The sequence below is a fragment of the Haliotis asinina genome, chromosome 2 (assembly GCF_037392515.1).
Source record: "Haliotis asinina isolate JCU_RB_2024 chromosome 2, JCU_Hal_asi_v2, whole genome shotgun sequence".
Taxonomy (NCBI): Eukaryota; Metazoa; Mollusca; class Gastropoda; order Lepetellida; family Haliotidae; genus Haliotis; species Haliotis asinina.
The window spans coordinates 77,877,593-77,897,306 of record NC_090281.1 but is presented as its reverse complement, the minus strand read 5'-3'; the positions used below and the strand labels follow the sequence as shown (position 1 = coordinate 77,897,306).

The window sequence follows — 19,714 nt, the reverse complement described above, 5'->3', positions numbered from 1 at the left end:
CTAACAAAGATTGGCAGAAAACTAAACTCACTCACTCACTCACTCACTCACTCACTCACTCACTCACTCACTCACTCACTCACTCACTCACTCACTCACTCACTCATTCCAGCAGCATTCCTTTTAGTATCCTATTAACAAGAATACTGCTATTCACAAGTTAAGCGTGCTGAAACTATAGACCATGATAATTATGTAAATTTGTATTCCTCCAAGAAAGTACCAATCTATATCTTGCTGCTCTCTAAATTGGATTTTCTTCCATGGCACAGACTGCTGAATAGAGATAAGTAGAAATTAGAAAAAACAACATTTTCCAGAGTTTAAAGTTCTGCACAGTATAAATCATTTTATTTCACAAATGCATATCAAATTGCAACTTGCTACAGCTTAATTTGCATGATTAGTTATAACATGTAGAAGAGGCTTTGATATCCTGGAAATCAGGTTGCACTGTGGATATTATAACATTGGAGATGTTAGCCACAACTGGATGGATGGTAACATGTTTACAACAAACCTGGTAGATGTTGTCGGTGGTGTTTGTGTAATTGTGGTCATCAGAAGTGAGCATCAGGTACATAACCATTGCAGATGCATGTTACAAAATAAGAGTTGTCTAGTGTAGTTTCGTATTCAGTACAAACATATCACGGCTCAACTTACACATTTAATGTCATTTATGTTCATTGTTTTGAACTGGTGCAACCTGTGACTGCAAACAGCCACCTCATATTTATACCAACTTGCACCCAGTACAACTGATATGATTGAATAGAATACAGGCTTCGTGTTGAATACAGAATGATAACATGTCATTGGTTCCCAATGACTCAGATTGATGGTCATGCTGTTGATCACTGGAATGTCTGGTCCAGACTTGATTATTTAGAGACTACTGCCATATGGTAGTAATATATTTGTGCCACGTAAAACTGAACTTACTCACTCACTCACTCACTCACTCACTCACTCACTCACTCACTCACTCACTCACTCACTCACTCACTCACTCACTCACAGAATGATAATGATGATAAAAGGAACTGGCTAAAAGCAGTAGCTCTGATGACTACACAAACTGTTACTCTCATGCTATGAGTGAGTGAAATTAGTTTTGCGCTGCTGTTCACAGTATAACAGCTATATGTTGGCAATCTGTAAATAATTGAGTCTGGACCACATAATCCAATGATCGACAGCATGAGCATTGATCTGCGCAATTGGAAACTGATGATGTGTCAACTGTGTCACCGGATCCCGGTAGTCACCTCTTACGACAAGCATAGTCGCCTTTTATGGCATGCATGGGTTGCAGAACACTGAACATGCTGAACAGGTGCAACCTGTTTTTGTCTGGTGCAAGAAGGTTATTGCCTCAGGTTGCACCAGGTGCAGTGTGGGTTTCATTCCCTACACATTGCATACACACACACATTCTCTCCATTCTGTGTTTTCTGTGCAGGTGAATTGCTGACACAGCATAAACATGATAAAGCAAGATTCGTTCTTTCTGTGCAGGTTCCCAGCATGACATGCTAGATTAATGAAACAAGCTTACAATAACACTGCAGACAGGACAAAACATTTACAGAAAAAAATAAATATGAATGTTTTATAGTTCAGAAACGTGTTACATATTTTATGTTATTCCAACAACCAACCACGATTTTGTTCTGATATGTAAGCCAATAAAGTATGGCCTTGCCATGCATGTATGCAAATTTTGCCTGTGAAGGTTAGAGCTGCCCTTCAACAACCCATGTTTGTTGTAAGAGGCAAATAACAGGATCATGAGGTCAGGCTCACTGACTTGGTTCTCATATGCTTTGTGTCCCAGGTGCATAGAATGATGCTCATAATCAATGAATTATCTGGTCTAGACTCAATTATTTACAGACCAACAGACCCAAAAACTGAAGTATTACTGACTAAACAACACACTATATAGCCACTGAGATTTATTCTTCAAAATCAAGGTTTCTTTACATTTAAGTAAATTGAAAATGTATGTGCTTCCTTGACTGAAACAGAATATGTCATGGACTGTAGCACCTCATTTTTGTTTTTAACACAAACCATACAACAGAATGTACAGTATGCTTGTTATGAGTGCCATGTGTAAACTGTGTAATGAGTCAGACATTCATTGCGCTAAGCATCGGTAATATTATTGTCACTGGATCAGAGCTTGTTTGTACATGTGCACTTAGTCTCAGACACAAACATGATGACAGTTTACAGTTGGTTGTGCATGCTATGTAAATATTTGTTTGTGCATTCACAGTAATTTGCATATTCAGTGATATGATTGTAAAATAAAAACAGTGTTTGAAATCCAAGTCGAGTCTGAATTCATAAGCATGATGTATCACGTTTCTGAGCATATATTTGTCATGGACATTGTTTGATATGAAAGATTATATTCATGATTGTGATGATCATTAAAAGACTGAATAGCATAGACTTTGATATGAATTTCCTCAGATTTTCTGTAGGGGGCATGGATGGGTCAGTCATTTCTTGATTTAGGGTGAGGCATGTCACCCAACGGGCTTGTGTCCTCTTGGTAATAAAAGAATAATGAATAGTTCGGTTGTGTTTCTAGTTTTGCCATAAACATTTCCCTGCTATTTGTTTTTAGCCAAAGTGGTAAAATTTCACTTTTTGAGCTTTTAATCTCACAACAAACAGACATGCAGTAATTATGTCATAGTGCAAAAAATGTCACTCACCAGTAACATGAATATGATGAAATAAGTTGATTAATTTGGTAGGGGACTTTTATCATATTTGTATAAAAATACTTCACTGATATTTATAAGTTATTTAGTAAATGATTATCAATCTCTTCAGTTGGTAGCAGCAGCCAGTCTTCCTGTGAAGTAGAGGTGCGCAGTATATACTGAAGAAAATAAATTAAGGGATCCCATGAAAGCGCCAGTGTTCCTATATGTATTTCCAGGTTTCTTCACAGGCTATGCGGTACAAAGCTTGTGAAGAAACCTTGGAAAAAATAAGGAACACTTGTCCTTTCATTTGGTAACTTATTTTTTTTCCTCAGTATACATGATAATCATCATAATGGTGTACGGTGTATGTTACCACAAACATGTTACATCCAAGACTATGGCATGGTAGAATTTCATGTTGTGTTTTTGTATTTTACCAAACACTTGGGTATTGTTATACTCTGTGCCAAACTAGGTTGCATCATGGGCATTGTTCAGTCCTGCTTGTTTACTTGTCAGTAATACATAATGTGCTGTAATACACCTTGACCTCTCGCAGGTGCTACAGCCTGATCACTGATTTACAGTGTTCCCAGAAATTATTGAGAAAATCTTTGTTTTTTTTCTAATGATGCTAAGATTGGAAAAAGGGCTTTCGCTATGCACTAAGCATACTAAATAAGGGAGACAACTCTTGAAGGCTTAGAAGGCAGCTCATTACGTCAAGAGTTATCTCCCTTGTCTGAGCAGACGGCTTCCTGTGTTGACATGGCAGAATTTACAGCAAGAGAGAAAAGAAAGCTCATTCTAGATGATTTTGAAAGGGGTGAGGCTGATGCTAAAGTGTTAGCTTGTAGACATGGTATTCCTCTGTCTACAGTATACAGAACTTTGAAGAATATTTAAACAGGAACCGGGATAGAGCACAAAGCAGGGGCAGGTCGGCCTAGGAAATTCAGTGTTGTGGATCGCCGAAGACTTGGGCAGATTGTGAGTAGGGGCAAATTGAAAAGTGTTGAGAACATCAGAAATGAAATGATTAGCAGAGGAAGTCCTCAGGTATGCAATGAAACAGTTAGGCAGGAATTACAGAGACTTAATTGGGTGAAAAAACGTGGAATTCCCTCGCCGTTGATGAAAGATGCACAAAAGGAAAAACGTTTAAACTGGTGTCGGGCTCATGAAAATCAAGATTGGAATAATGTTTTCTTTTCGGATGAAAGTTCTGTTTGGCTTTTCCCTAATTGTGTGAAAATTTGGACCAAAGATACTGTCAAACCTATCTACCAGCGACCAAAACATAGCCCGAAGTTTCACATGTGGGGTGGCATATCGGCTCGCGGAGTGACTCCATTTTGTGTTTTCACGGGAAACTTGACAAAAGAAAGATACGTTGACATTCTAAATGGTCACCTTCTTCCGACAGCACAAACATTGTATGAAGATGATTGGATTTTCCAGCATGATAATGACCCAAAACACACTGCGCGCTACACAAAACAGTGCTTGTCGGGTGAAAATGTTCAAGTTTTAGACTGGCCCAGTTACAGCCCAGACCTAAACCCAATTGAGAGTGTGGGGAGTCATGAAGGACAGAATAAACCAAAAGGGACTGAGAAATATTGAAGATATGAAGGCCGAGGTGGTCCAATATTGGGATACCCTGTCACACGATTACCTACAAACTTTGATGGGTAGTGTGCTTAGGCGTATTCAGGCATGCATTGCTGAGCGAGGAGGTCTAACAAAGTACTAAAACAAGACTGAGACTGTAAAAGGATGATGTTTTAACATGTTTATGTAAGTAAAACGCCAGAAGTTAATAAACGTAATGAGTTACATGACGCAACATGATTCTCAATAATTTCTGGGAATACTATACACCAGTGTTAATCCATGACACATTTAATGGATACAACTTATTTTTATTCTATATCACGACGTTTCAGAGATAATTCTTGTGTCTTCATTAGGTGAATACTGTTGATGATTTGGACTAAATTGGAGACTAACATGCACTTTCTGCCATAATGCTTACTTTGAACACGGATGAGTGATGTACACATAACATACATAAAGATAGAGAATGTAATAAAATAACAACAGAGTGACGAATCCAGGGGGTGGGGTGTAGGAAAGTTAATGTGCGAAGATAACAATATAACCACAAAGCAAATGAGATTTCACTCACTCACTCACTCACTCACTCACTCACTCACTCCCTCCCCCCTCACTCACTCACTCACTTCAGATATTCACTACAAGCTTGTGTGCAGTGTATTCCATTTCTGTATTATTCTGATCTGTTTGTTCTCCTTCCAGGAATGGCGTTTGGTAAGCTGTCGACACTGACCCCGGTGGTGGGCCTCTACATCTCCCTGTTTGCCCCCCTCACCTACTTCTTTGTGGGGACAGGCAGACAGGTGTCTATGGGTAAGACCATTTTGGCTACATGGTTTCAGTGAAAACCACCATATATTAGAACTTTTGTTGACATTGGCAGAATGCTGGGTTTTCTTTTAAAAAACTTTGATTATATAGGTCCTTGGGTATTCATGGATAACATTCAAGCTATTTCCATGGATGTGTCAATTGATGGAGCTTGACTTTATTCAGTGAAATATGGGTTGGTAGCATTTGGTAAAAAGTTTTGATTGTCATGATGTCTGAAGCCAATTTCTGGTGTCCCTAGGTTTATTGTCCTGGCTGTGTCCAAAATGAAATATTCATAATTTTTTATGTTTTTGTAATTTGTAGGAGCATTTAATTCTTGTAAAAGTGAACATTGAAGCATATCTATCCTTATCTCTCCTTATTTGTTTTGGATGCTTTGAAGAAAGGATTTTAGAACTTTTTCAATATCTACCCAAGATTGATCAAATATGGATCTGGCTATTAGCTGGCTATTAGCCTTTCGGGAGACCTACATAAAATTGGAAATAAGAAGTAAATGGTTTTCACTTTGTCTTTAATGTGAAGAATGATGTTGACAGAAAGTTTTGGATAAGATGTCTGGTGACCAAAGGATGTGCAAACAGTTGTTGGGTCAAATGCTGTTTGGTCAAACCGTCATTTGGTCAAACCAGCACAGAGTCAGATATAGCATTTTAAAAAATGGGAGACGCAGGAAGTGACTTCACTGAGGATGCAGTTAAAATGATATGTGTCTTGAAAGAATGGACAGTGCTGCACTTTCTTACTGGATTCATCATACAGTGGAATGTGGTAGAGCAGAATCCCATCTTTAGGGGATTGGTGCCGAGAGAACTGATTAACTTTGGCTGAGCTGATGATAGATAATTGATGTGCATGGTGTGCACGATCAGTCTAAACTTAATTTGATGTATTGTCTTGTATTTTCGTAATATTGACTAATTTGTAAAGATGTCATGTTTTGCCAAGTTCTGTCTTGCCACATAACAACGTTAACCTATAGGCATATTCCTTGTATCACACTTATCAATGCATCCAACAGGAAAATGGGACATTTCAAAGGATGCAAGGTTGATTTTATTGAACTGAATCCTTACAGTTATGGAAGTAGTCATGAAACATACCTTATGTATCGTGAACATGTTGGACATATGGCCCAGTTAGCCAGAACTAGCTCGAGATCGGATAGCAAAGCACTGATTTAAGTCTCCAAAATGTTTGAGATGGCCCCTGTGAAATGAACAGGTGCTGTCAGTCATGCCTGCAGCTGTTGACATCCAACTGATTGATGCTAATACTAGCTTAGTCTCTGTTAATTGAATGCTTTTGTGGAATTTGGTGTAGATTTCAAACTTCAAAATGTGACACTCATTTCTCTAAAAGGCAGTCTCACGCAAATATTTTTACAAAACATCCCGTACACAATTACTTGTCTGTGGCAAATCTAGAGCCAGGTTATATTTTCTGTTGTTTTTTTTAAAACAATTACATTCATTATATGGCAATTCCTAATATCAAATGGTGAGTTGATATGCAAACAAATGGTTCACATGGTTTAAAGAAATTATCTTTAATCTATCTATCTATCTATCTATCTATCTATCTTCAGTAACTGAGTTGTATCCTTCATTATATTCAGTAAAACAGTACAAAATATATTACTGGACATGTATTGACCAAGATGACAGTGTTATAATTTCTCACAACAAGGTGACCACTTTCAAATTAAAAATGAAAGTGTTGACTGTCATCACGCCTGGCCTGGATATGATCTACTTTGTGCATCTTGTTGTGATAAATAACTCTTGAATTCAAGTAAAAACGCTTCTTTTGACAAGATTCATGGATATTTGATTCTAGTACTTTAAATTTCTAGTGATTGCGGATATTGAATTGAATTCATATTGGTATATGGTTTTCATTTTTGGAGGGATCAGTGTCAGCGACTGAGGAAGTTGTAAGTCCCACCAAACCCTGAGCAGTAGCCATTGTCTGATTGGTTAAGTCTGTTCAACCCATCTCGCTTCTGACTGGACAGTCAAAGGTCACACAAACGTTCCCTGAATAATTTCCCCTACTACGGTTTGTTAGAGCGTGGGAGTGTAAGAATAATACTGAGACTAAGTTTAGTCAAAGCATTTGTTTGTCAGTTTGAAGAACCAGGTTCATTTAGCAACTTGTGTGAAGCCCATTCTGGTGTCCTGTCACATATTGCTGAAGCATAGCTTTAAAAGGTCTTAAGATATACCTCTTCAGACCTATACTTTGCTATGTTGCAGGATGTATTGCTGTTTTGAGTCTCATGATGGCGTCCATACTTGAGAAATATGATGCATCTGTAGAAGCTTCTAGTCCTATAGAATCTCTTGGCGTCGACCCTGTTACACATTGTCCTCAGACACAGGAGTTCTCAGACTCGGACATGGCAAAGAGAATCGAGGTTGCAGGAGCTGTTACCTTAGCAACTGGATTGGTGACGGTACTGCCTTTAAGCTCATTATTTATACATATTTTTCCAAAATGATGCATAATTTGGTGGTTATTATTGCATAGATTTTTATCCAGACTTTTATTTTTCTTGCTCTTGTGCTTTCCTCTGATGACAAAGACAGGTCGTTTGGACCTATATCATTACCCAGAATCCCCTGAGTGTGAAACATAAATGTAATGTAAAATTGACACCAATACGCACGATCCTGTTGTTCAGGTATTTCTTAATGGGGTAAGGGTGAGATGTTTCTTGGAGAATACAACGTAGGCAGTTCCCACTCTGTGAGGTGCTTGGTACCAAGTCTGGAGTTTATGACAGTGCAGGCGCATCTGGTTTGTGTGGTCCTGGACCAAGCTTTGGCTCTGGGACCAGCATACCTCCTAGAACAGACTCGAGCTAAGGCTCATGTACTGGTCGTCCCACAGGGCCTGTCCCTGACCCAAGACTCAGCTCTGGTTTTGTGCAATCTCCCACTACCCAGAATCCCCTGAAGTATAAATATTTTGTGAATTTGTCACCAACGAGTCTGATCATGTGGTTCATGTGCTCATTCATGGGGTAAGGGTGACATGTTCCTGTTTTTGGACAGAACTCAGGCCGTTCCCACTACCGTTCTGGAGAATGATGAGATAAGTTATAAATATGATTCCAGATAAGTATGGAGTAATATTTTGATAGTATACTTTCAACAAAAAACATGTTTATTTTTCAGATGCTAGCCGGCAAACTTGGGCTGGGATTTGTTATAAACTTCATGTCCAACGCTCTCATCACAGGCTTCACAGTTGGCGTGTCCATCCATGTCTGTACCAGTCAAATCAGAAATATATTTGGACTCGGATACGCCAAAAGAGGCAGTGTCCTCCCTACACCACCACCTTTAAACTATTCAGTGACAAACATGTCACTGACGAATATTTCACTTGTAGATATGACAGGACTTAACCAGAACAACTGCACAAGTACTGCAGTCGTCGACCTGCAGAAGCAGTATGCTGTTCTGACCAGATATAATGGGTCATTTAAGATTATTCTGGTAGGTGTTGCTTTTCTTTATTATTTTTTTTAAATAACTGTTACAGTAAAGTTAATATATCAGTGATTGCGGTAGATTTTGTACAAACACATGCAGAAATAAAATTATGAATATGTAGTCCAAATCTTTTGTGTGTGAAATTTCCATTACAATCCTGAATCATGTTGAAATTTATTGTTTGTCCTTATGTTGCGGTTTTAAGGTACTTAAACAGAATTATGTAGATCAGAATCTATGCGTCCAAAACAAGCGCACAGAATATTTTTTTTGCATGTTTTTTTTTTCGCTTGAAAAACACATGTTTCTGCATTTACGTGGACGCTGATATATGTATCATGACATATTTAAACTTATACCCTAACTGTATGAATTTTTATTGGTTGATTTTTATAATCATGATGATACCTATAATGATCACAGGGATGACATTTTTTCTATGGATCTGCATAATTCCAAGGATTTTATCATTCTGAAGTCATTCTTGTAAATTGTCTGAACTGGCATCCTCAAAGACTCATTTTTGGAAGGCTCATTTTCCTCTTTTTCACTTGACTCATGAAGGTCCGGCTTAGAATAGGCCTTCAGCAACCCATGCTTGCCATAAAAGGTGACTGTGATGGTCGTAAGAGGTGACAAACAGCATCCGTGGTCAGACTTGCTGACTTGGTTGACCCCTGTCATTGGTTCCCAGTTACGCAGGTCGATGTTCATGCAGATGATTACTGGATTGTCTGGTCAAGAATCGATCATTTACAGACTGCCGCCATATAGTTAGAATATTGCTGAGTTTGTCGTAAAGATAACTTCACTCACTCACTCTTTTTCACTTGTACCCTTCCTTGTGATCAGGACCCTGTTTCAGTAAACTACTGTTGTGCTTTGACTGTCGTAAGGCTATGTTACAGTATAGGAGGTACGACAGCCATAGCGCTATTATAGCAGTGTGAAACGGGGCCCAGGAGTATTTTGTATATATGTGAGGAATCTTTTAGATGCTCTAGGGCCTTTAATTATGTTCATGTTTGTTGTTGTTAGTATATGATTTTCATTATGAATCTTCCGACCCCTGAATAATTGTGATAAATATGACAGGGGCATGTTGGCTTTCATTAATAATTCTGAAAAGGGATATGGCTACACAGACTCATCAGTCTTTAAGGAAAGGATCGAGTGTGACCTGCATGTATTTGGGGATGATACTTTCATTGTGAATGGGATTCGAATTCCTTGTATTACTTCGTGTTACCTCCCTTGATTTAGTCAACCATCTATAATTAGTAAATCTCTTTCTGATTTCAGTATAACACCATGTTGTTTTTTCAGACTTGGGTTGACATCTTGAAACACATAACAGCCACCAACGTTGCTACATTGATCATTAGTTTGATATGTATGCTAATTATCTACCTCGTGAAGGCGCAGATTAATGAGCGCTTCAAGAAAAAGATGAAGATCCCCATTCCTATTGAGTTGATAGTTGTAAGTCAACACTTTTGTATGCTTCATTACATGCTAGTGTAAGCCAGGGATTTAATTTTAATTCCCAGCTGAAAATGCAGGACAGCAAATGGAAATGCAGTATTTCATTCATGTTTACAAATCCTAAGGTATTTTGATTGGGGCTGGTTGTCAATATAGATCTTGGAGATCAGTCTTTGTTAAATGAATATCAACTGATTAGTGATAGATATTGGAGAATAATGAATATAAAATGTAAATGAAATCAACATGTTTCATTTCAGTGATGAGTAGTGACACATTATAGCTTGGAATGTTGCCCAAAACGTCACCATGAACATACTTTATGAGTGGTTCATGAAAATGAAAAAAACTTTGTGCATACACTGAGTAAATTCTAAAATTATTTCATCACATTAATTCACTTACAACAATACACAATTTGCAAATTGATAATGATTCCCATGGATAATATATCTGATTATCAATCTTTTGTGCCAGCCCTAATTTTAACATTGCAATTAATACAGTACTTGGTAATGAGATATTTCAATTAAGTATGACAGGTCATAAGGGACACACCTTTGAGATAATCTCTGAGGTGATTCCAGTTACTATGAGTTAGAACTTGTTCCAAGAACAATATAGCATCATGTGCTGGTTGGAGTTTTGTAAACCGATTCCCTTGCCAGGATCTGTTAGATTCCACTGTTTACAGATACAGTACATAGGACCCAGATATCCAGACCCAGACATCCAGAAATCTTGACTACCTAAAGTTATGTTGATGGAAATACGAAATCACTAACATGCCCCATTCATGTGGACACTGAATTGACCAATAATGAAATATACACCACATTGTGTCAAAATTACTGGACTGCATTTACACTTGTTTCTTTGTAGTTTATTTTCCCACATCCACTATTCAAAGGATGGATATTGTAGGATCTCAGTGTTAATTTAATCAGGTTATGAAGTATACTTGCTGTGAAAATGTGCATTATTTATCTTGGCATATATTTTAGTCTATTTACATGTTTTATTGAAAATGTCTTTCAGTATTGTTTTCAGTAATGCTTACATTTTCATAATTTCATGATCAATATTGTTTGAAATATATAGAGTAAATGTAGCAATCAATATAATAACATTGGAATATATTGTTCCTGTTGCAGTGATGCTTTCTGATACAATTTATTCCAACCATTCCATAAAAATTCAGTGTGTCATATTATTTGCAATTAATACTGAATCACAGGTAGACTGAATAAAATTTATGTGTACAGCTGATTGCTCTTTCTATCTTTTCTTTTTTTTGAGAAAATACACACAGTCATCTTAATTCTTGCATATAAAACAATGACAAAAAATGCAGTATAATATCATCCATACAGTTTTTTCGAAAACGCATGTGTCCACATCAGCAAAATTTTAGTATATCTGTTACCACAAACATAAAATCACAAGCGTTAAACTACAAACATACTAACTGAATTACCTTGCTTCTAGGTAATCCTTGGAACACTTGCTTCATACTTTCTGCGCCTACAGGAAACGTACAATGTTCCTGTAGTGGGGAAGATACCTGGAGGGTGAGTGTTGTATAGCAAGAGATCTTCCTGTGAAGATCTGGGTTAGAAATGATCTTCACCAACCCATGTGTGTCATAAGAGGCGACTAACGGGATCAGGTGGTCAGGCTTGCTGACTTGGTTGACACATATCTCAATTAGCTTGACTGATGCTCATGCTGTTGATCACAGGATTGTCTGGTCCATACTCAATTATTTACAGAGTGATGCCATATTGCTGGAATATTGTGGAGTGCTGCATCAAACAAACCAACAAACCAACCAGGCAGTAATGTTGCTAGAGAAATCCTGTAGATTTTTTAATACAAACTCAGTCCTTGATTTTAGCATTGAAAACTTTTGCTGATGTATCCTGCAAGTGCAGAATGTAATTTCATATTTATAGGTACTTGCAGCCAGTCTAAGGTAACGTTTTGCTATTCAAAAAGCACAGACTTCAATACAGAATGATGAGGAACTAGCTCGGAGCAGAGACTCTGATGCTTCGTGCAACAAGGTTATTACTTAAAGTTGCTCTGGGTGCCAGTAGGTTTCATGTCCTTAAACCATGCCCTGAAAAAAATGAATGACTGATGTGTAGTTATCATGCTTTGATTGTATTGACATGATGGATGTTGTTAAAAACATTCATTTGGTGGATAGAGATGTTTTGCAGAAGGTGGGTAGAAATAACAGTGTCTGATTTTGTTGGGTTTTGATTGAATTTCTCATCTTCTTTGAATGTTTTTACTCTGACCATTCCAAAATTTGCCTTTTTAATTACCTTCAACTGAAACTGGATATGTGTTTTTGATTAGAACTCGTTTTTTGCTTTAGTGACCTTCACCATGACCTACTTTTATTTTTTGTCACCTTTTCCTGGAACCAGTTTTGTGTTTTAGTGACCTTCACTTTGGTTTGGTTAGGTTTTAAGTGACCTCCGCCCTGAAACAGTTTTGATTTTTGTGACCTTGACCCTTTATTAGGTTGGGTTTAGTGACCTTGACCCTGAATCAATTTTGATTTTAGTGACCACTCACTTTTTCAGGGTTCCAGTTCCACGAGTCCCCAACATATTGCTGGCAAAGGATTACTTCTTTGAAGCCCTTATCATCATCATTGTAGCTTATGCACAAACTATATCCATGGCCAAGACACTAGGCATGAAGAACAATTACAAGGTTGATTCAAATCAGGTTAGTTAGATCTAAATGTATGTCAGAGACTGAACAATGGCACATGACATTAGAATCAGACATAATACTCCAATATGGAGGTTCTCTGCAGGAAGATCTGACAATAACTGTATAGAATTACAACGTTGGGTTGTTTCTTTAGCTGTTCTGATGTCAGCTTTCTGAAACCATTGGCTTATTTTCTCAACTGCCTTGTTTGGAAATTTCAATTTTAATCCTCCCAACATAAATGTACACTCTTTGGTACATATTTTGGTTGTATATGTCATCACTCTTGGAAATGGCATTTCTGTGCTGAATATCAACAGCTAGTTATCGCATGAGTTAATAGATTTTGCATTTGTATCTTTGCCACAAGTATTCAGATATGCTTCTCCGATGGCCTTGCTCACTCAAACCACGAATTTTAATGCTTAATGCATTTAGCTGAGTAGAAAGTGCACCTGTTGTGACATGTGAAATCGTCGTCAGATCATCATGCTGAGAGCTCTTGCATTGTTGTAAAAGAAATGATTTTGGTGATGTGGCACATTGTTTGAACGCTTGATTTGTCTGCCATGGTCATGTTCAGGCATGGGAACTTCTTTTAAAGATTTACATGCAATCATGTTTTCTTGTCAAAGTATAGTGAGAGAGGAATTGTTTATCTACATGCTTTTTTATTCTTTGTAGACTTTGTTAATGTTTTTAAACCTGTCAGTAATTTTGTTGACAATGGTTGATGCATGCTTTTAAGGAGCTTCCATGGTTTATGTCTTTGGAGCAGTGGAAGTGGGAAGATGGCCAGACCAAGTGAATTAGAACAGAAAGGTCATAATTATATGTTGCATATGTTCACTGCAGTAGAATCTTACTGTGGAATGAAGGTTCTGAGACACAGCCACTGTGAGGGTCCGGATAGAATTTATCTTGAGGAAATCTTGTTGTATAGATTGATACTCATGATGTCAGTCGCTGGATTGTCTGGTCCAGACTTGATTATTTACACACTGCCATCATATGGCTTGAATATTGATTAATGCAGTGGTAAACAACAAACAAATACCCTACAAGTCACTATTAGACTGCCTACATAATATTGTTTTCTACATTTGGTCTGTGTCAGGCACAATTTGTGATTTACTTGGCCTGGCCCAAACATGGTATAATATGAATTTTCATGTCCTTGCGCTGTTTTGTTCTCTGCATGTTCAGACTTGGCAGACTTGGTTCAATATTATTGTTTCATTTCAGTATGTTTCAGTTTGATTGCATGGTATGCCTGTACTTTTATCGACAAATGACTGACTTTACTTGGAATGCTTTCTTCAATTAACAAGTGTTGATTTTATGGATCTCTGATAAACTTAAAATGAAGGATTGGTCAAAAGTAATCATTTCCAAGTGTTTTTGCTTGTTTTTCTGCTAATGTTTTTACTTTAATCCAAGTCATGCACACTCATCTTGTTGAATATTTGTCATTAGTTTCATCTTTATTGTAATGATAATAAAACATTAATGAAATCTGTAAATGTACAAATAATCTGTGTGGATGGTGTGGTAGCTCAATGGTGAAAGTCATGGCTTGGTGACCTAGTTTCTCTTCCCCACCTTGTTAACACATTGGGCTTTTAGCACTGTCAGCAGTTTTTTTTCAGGTACAGTAAAAAATAAGCTTGTCATAATCAGGTCACATTAGTTCATCATCATCATCATTATCATCATAATCATTGGTGAATCATGCTGTACTACATGAGACTTGGATGACAATGATAGATTTCTTTTTTATATATCGACTCGAAATCGTCATACATCAATGCATCGTTTAATGACAGAATCAGTTAGAAAATGACTACCAGTCAAGAGCCACAGTATGTTATCTCAGTGCTGTAAATTGACCATGCTTATCCACTAAACAGTGTTTCAAGCCCATGTGATTATGTGATGTGAGTGGTCCAGGAATTCACATTGATGAGATTAGACAGTTAAAGTGAAAACAATCCTGATTTATGTTGCACAAATATTATTGCTTCTCTGAAGAGGTACTGTATAGGTGTTAGCAAGTAGAGGGAATACACTATAATGACACTATTATATTGATATACAAGTGGGAGTGATCTTAATTTCCTCAAAATGAGGACTTCAGCATTTGAAAGTACAGTGGAAGCTGCCAAAACCAGTATCTGTACAAGTAGTGAACACCAGCATAAACTCTCAGTCCTGTCCGTGGCTTGTACATTTATCATCAGTTCTACAATCTGGCACATTGTCTAAACTGGATTATTTCTTCAGTCCCAGTGAGTGCTGGTTTAGACAGCTTCCACTGTATGCTTACTTTCTCATCAGGTAATACTTTGTGAAAATCTATGGACAATTTAGATGAGATTGCACAATAATGGCTTAAATCAGATCATAAACAGTAGATTATATTAAATCATAAATCTGTTAGTGTCGTCTCTCTGAAAATTTCAGTGAACATATGATATGGGGCTTAGAAACATCATTATACTATCAGGTGTTACCAGTTTTAGTTGATATGCACCAAATAAAGTCATGTCAATAAAGAAAAAAGTAATTACATTTTGTAGCTGTTTTGAGCATTGTGATATTCAGATTGACCTTGAAAGAAGCTATGATAGTAATTGGGTCCATGTCACATGAACGTAGAAACGAATTAAGGTGTCAAAGATGATGCCAGTTAGGTCCAGGGTAGATAAATTTAGAAGAGATAAAATTCCTGAACTGCTGAGGATGATGCAGCTTTTGCATTCCACTAACTTGCGTACTGATATTTCAGGAGATGTTTGCAACAGGAACTGCAAGCGTGGTTTGTGCATTATTTTCTGGCTACATCACAGCAGCGTCCGTTTCTCGCAGCCTGGTGCAGGACGGTGCGGGTGGACGTACTCAGGTGAGATGACAAGCTCAGGTGATATGACTTGTCCCACAATGCTGTTACAGGAGATGTTTGCCTCAGGTACAGCCGGTGTGGTATCAGCAATATTTTCAGGCTACGTGGTGTCAGCCTCAATATCTCTTAGTCTGGTTCAGGATGGAGCAGGGGGAAGGACACAGGTAACATGGTGTGATAAATGCTAGTTTTAAAACACTCCTTTAGTTTTCTGCAATAACCCATCGCACAACTTCACAAGACCAAAGCTTTGCTTCTGTCATTTAATCGGTTGCCCATTCCCCAAAGTGATCTTAGCACAAACGTGATCGTACCTCCCATGCTTTAACATAGAGTTACGAATGTCATCAGAATGTAAAATGGAGTGTGATTTGAAGGGTTCATACATTTTCATTCAGATCAGTATTTCCAAATCAATGTGGTGAAGAATGATGCTAGATCATTTTAGAAACCGATATACTCATAGACCAACTATCCTCTAATAAGAGTTTGAATAACTGTTTAAAAGTCTGTTCTTGGATCTCTTGATCTAGCATCTGAACTTGTAGGAGGTGATTTCTGGAAGGTATTATATCAGAAAAATGAGAATATTGAGTTGATACAACATGCTGCTGTTCTACTTTGTGCAGACCTTTCTTGCCTGTTTTTAAATATTTATATAACATTTCACATAGACGTGTGACATCATAACCATGATTATAGGTTCAAGGTGTTTCATTTATGAATGAATCAGATATTAATATTTTGGACTTATAACTTTAATTGGAAACATTAGGTTTTAGTTTTACAGGGAGTAATGTCTCCAAGAAGTAAAGGAAGAATCCTGTTATATCATGTCTTTGAGGGCATGTTATTTGTTTTGTCTTAGATGTGAATGCTGTGTTTGATTTTCTGTGCATATTTACCAAATTACTTTTCATCTCCTTTGTACATTAGAGGTGTCTCATCATGGTTGTAACATTTGATCCATGTTTCTGGTTATGTTTGCCAATAATAATTCAACCATTACCTGCTAAACTAATGTATATATTGTGATCACAATGTCCTAGCTTAGCTTCATTGAAAGGTTACACATTAAACTAGGCTAGCTGTTAAAGGTCATGAAATGTAAAATGGCTTGCTTGTTGCTCTTAGTGGCTTCAAACTATTCTTTCTTTTTTCTTTTTGTTATTTTCTTGTTTTGTTTGTTGTTGTGATCAAATGGATATGTTGATTTTGATTTCATGTTTAAAGATGTTTGAACTGACTGAAGATGTTGCCATGGTTGCAGGTAACCTCCCTTGTAGCGTGTTGTGTGGTGTTGCTGGTGATCATGGTGCTGGGGCCATACCTGCATGCACTCCCTCTGGTGAGTACCGTATGTTACCGTATATGTGCAGAGGTGCTAACTTGACCCTTGAAATCAGTACTAAATCGTACGCTAAGTTCATAAGCTGAAACACTAACCTTCATTCATATTTGCATCTTGATCAGTCATCGGAAGTAGAGAGTCAGCAAATCAATATTGAAGTTGGCTTTATTGTTGCAGTATGTGGTAATATGACATGTTTACTACCATGACTACACGTAGACTTCTGTTTTCAATCTAGTTTATTCATTTTGCTCAAAATGTCATTCAAAAATGTTTCTATGAAAGCTTACATGCAACACAAAATACAACTTTGCAGATTCTGAAGATTCAACTAATAAAGTTTGAAAATAACACGATGAACAACCTCCAGCAAAGTCAGAATTCAAACTATTCACTAATTTCACCCCAGCTGGGGTGAAAAGTGGTTTCAACCGCTGTGCTGTGTACATAGTGCATGTGCAGTGAATAGGTTCAGGCAGCTTGAAGCGGGATGCTTCGATAATGAGGTCATGAGCAGGAGCTATCTAATGTTGTTTGTGTGAACAAACAAGTAAATAATCTACAGGTTGCATAAAAAACCATGTTGATTGTGATGAGCAGCCTCTGTCAGAGACAAAACTCATTTCTCTTTTGTCGAATTGGCACTTGTGTGCCTGTCTGCTAGTGACAATGTGCAATACACTACTTCATTGGCCACATTCAGTTTGAACTTAACACCTATCAGGCTTATAAGGCATAAACAAAGACCCGGCAGAGTGTATCAGCAAAGAAACCAGCCATTGAAAGTCTTTGTGTTTGCCTACCCACTCTGACTGAGCTCAGTCTCCAGGGTGCTTTGTTTCCAGTGTAATAAACCCAAGTACAAAATATTGCACTTTTGATTTGCGATTGTATGCTTATAACTTTTCTTATTTGTTTTTGCATAACCAGCAGTGTATATTATATGTCATGAATTAGTGATAATTGTGTTTTGATTATGTTTATCTTTTGGGCTGCATCTAAATTATTAACTACAGTGAAAATTCAGTCCACATTATTCACATGGGCTTATAAAGTTAATTAATTCAGTTCCCACCTTATCCTGAAACCTCTTAAGTTCTGTTAATAGAGCCTTGAAAATTGACTCTCTAGTATGCAATCATATTTTACAGGCTTTGTCAAGGACCTATCTACATTGTCATGATTCTTCTTGTATAAAGGACAAATGGAAGCCAGGGGCTTCTTTCACAAAGCAACTTTTACTAAGATTAACCTTAAGTCTCATTCTTTAACATTGCACTAAGGTTACCTTAGTGACATACGAGACCACCTTAGTGCTTTGTGAAAGGAGGAGCTGATGGAAGAAATGGATGAATGTAGAAGATATTTGTTATGTATTCCGCCTGTGACATCTGCTTCAGTGCGTGCTGTCCTCTATCATCATAGTCAACCTGCGAGGGATGTTCATGAAACTCTTCCAGCTCAGGGAATTGTGGGAAAAGTCTCACTACGACTGTGTGAGTTGGCTGATGTGGATTTTGTCGGTCTGACGATCACTTATTAGATTGTCACATTGTCAGTTCTTTTGTTTGATTTGACTGTGACTCAGAGTTGGATGACATTGAGGTCTGGACCTCATGGTATAGTGGAACAGTGGGGTGGCCCAGTGGTTAAAGTGATCTCTTCTCATGCTGAAGACCTGGGTTCGATTCTCTGGATGAGTACAATGCGTGAAGCCCATTTCTGGTATCTCCTGCCATGATATTGCTGGAATATTACTAAAACGGTGTCGTGCCAGACTTGCTTGCATATGCTGATGTGCGGTTGGAGAGCTTCACTGTTGACAGATTCTCTGTTATTACTGATTAATAAGTTCATCCATCCAAAGGCCTAAGTGTAATTCTCCTCATGGGTAATTGGCGTGAGTGAGTGAATATTGTTTAGCACTGCTTTTAGCAAAATTACAACAATATCACAGAGGTTACAGCCAAAATATGTTTCACACATTGTACTTTTGGCATGAACTGGAAGTAAACCCAAGTCTCTGGCTTGATGAGTTAACGCTTTACCAACAGTGCTACCTAACTGCCCTTATATGGTGTGAAGATTATTTCTGCCTGGTGTAGATGGACATATAGATAGATAAAGTGATCAATTTGTGGCATCACCTTCCTAAGATGAATTTCAAGATTTATAAATGCAGTTTCTCTTGATATTTTAAAGTGTTTTTGTTTGAGTGCATTAAGGGGAGATAATCAATTACGTGCATTTCAAATGGCTTACTGATTGAAGTAGGCAGTATTTTGCATGGGACATAGGACAAATGAAATGTTTTCATAAATTTTTCAATATCCCTGTGGACTCTTCTTGTATTAGAGGATTTAGCAGTAATCTTAGTCTGTGGTTTGTGTTTCAGATTGTGTGGGTGTTCACCTTCTGTGCCTCTGTAATCCTCGATGCCGACAAAGGGCTGATGATAGGATTCCTTGTGTGCACCTTGATGGTGGTGGTCAGAACCCAGAGGTGAGTCAACATGTGGAAGGCAATACATACCTTGTATGCAAGGTTTCTATGT

The 19,714-nt window shown here is 37.6% G+C and overlaps 1 protein-coding gene across 1 annotated transcript in view; it reads left to right on the top strand.

Moving 5' to 3' along the window:
- Positions 1–19,714, top strand: part of LOC137272893 (prestin-like) — a 29,778-nt gene that overhangs the window by 4,121 nt on the left and 5,943 nt on the right. Inside the window, exons 3-12 of the mRNA XM_067805313.1 lie at positions 5,055–5,165; positions 7,445–7,644; positions 8,369–8,692; positions 10,016–10,171; positions 11,663–11,745; positions 12,772–12,919; positions 15,696–15,809; positions 17,080–17,157; positions 18,561–18,656; positions 19,556–19,662. Coding sequence (XP_067661414.1) covers positions 5,055–5,165; positions 7,445–7,644; positions 8,369–8,692; positions 10,016–10,171; positions 11,663–11,745; positions 12,772–12,919; positions 15,696–15,809; positions 17,080–17,157; positions 18,561–18,656; positions 19,556–19,662 — 1,417 coding nt within the window. The remainder of the gene's footprint in view (positions 1–5,054; positions 5,166–7,444; positions 7,645–8,368; positions 8,693–10,015; positions 10,172–11,662; positions 11,746–12,771; positions 12,920–15,695; positions 15,810–17,079; positions 17,158–18,560; positions 18,657–19,555; positions 19,663–19,714) is intronic.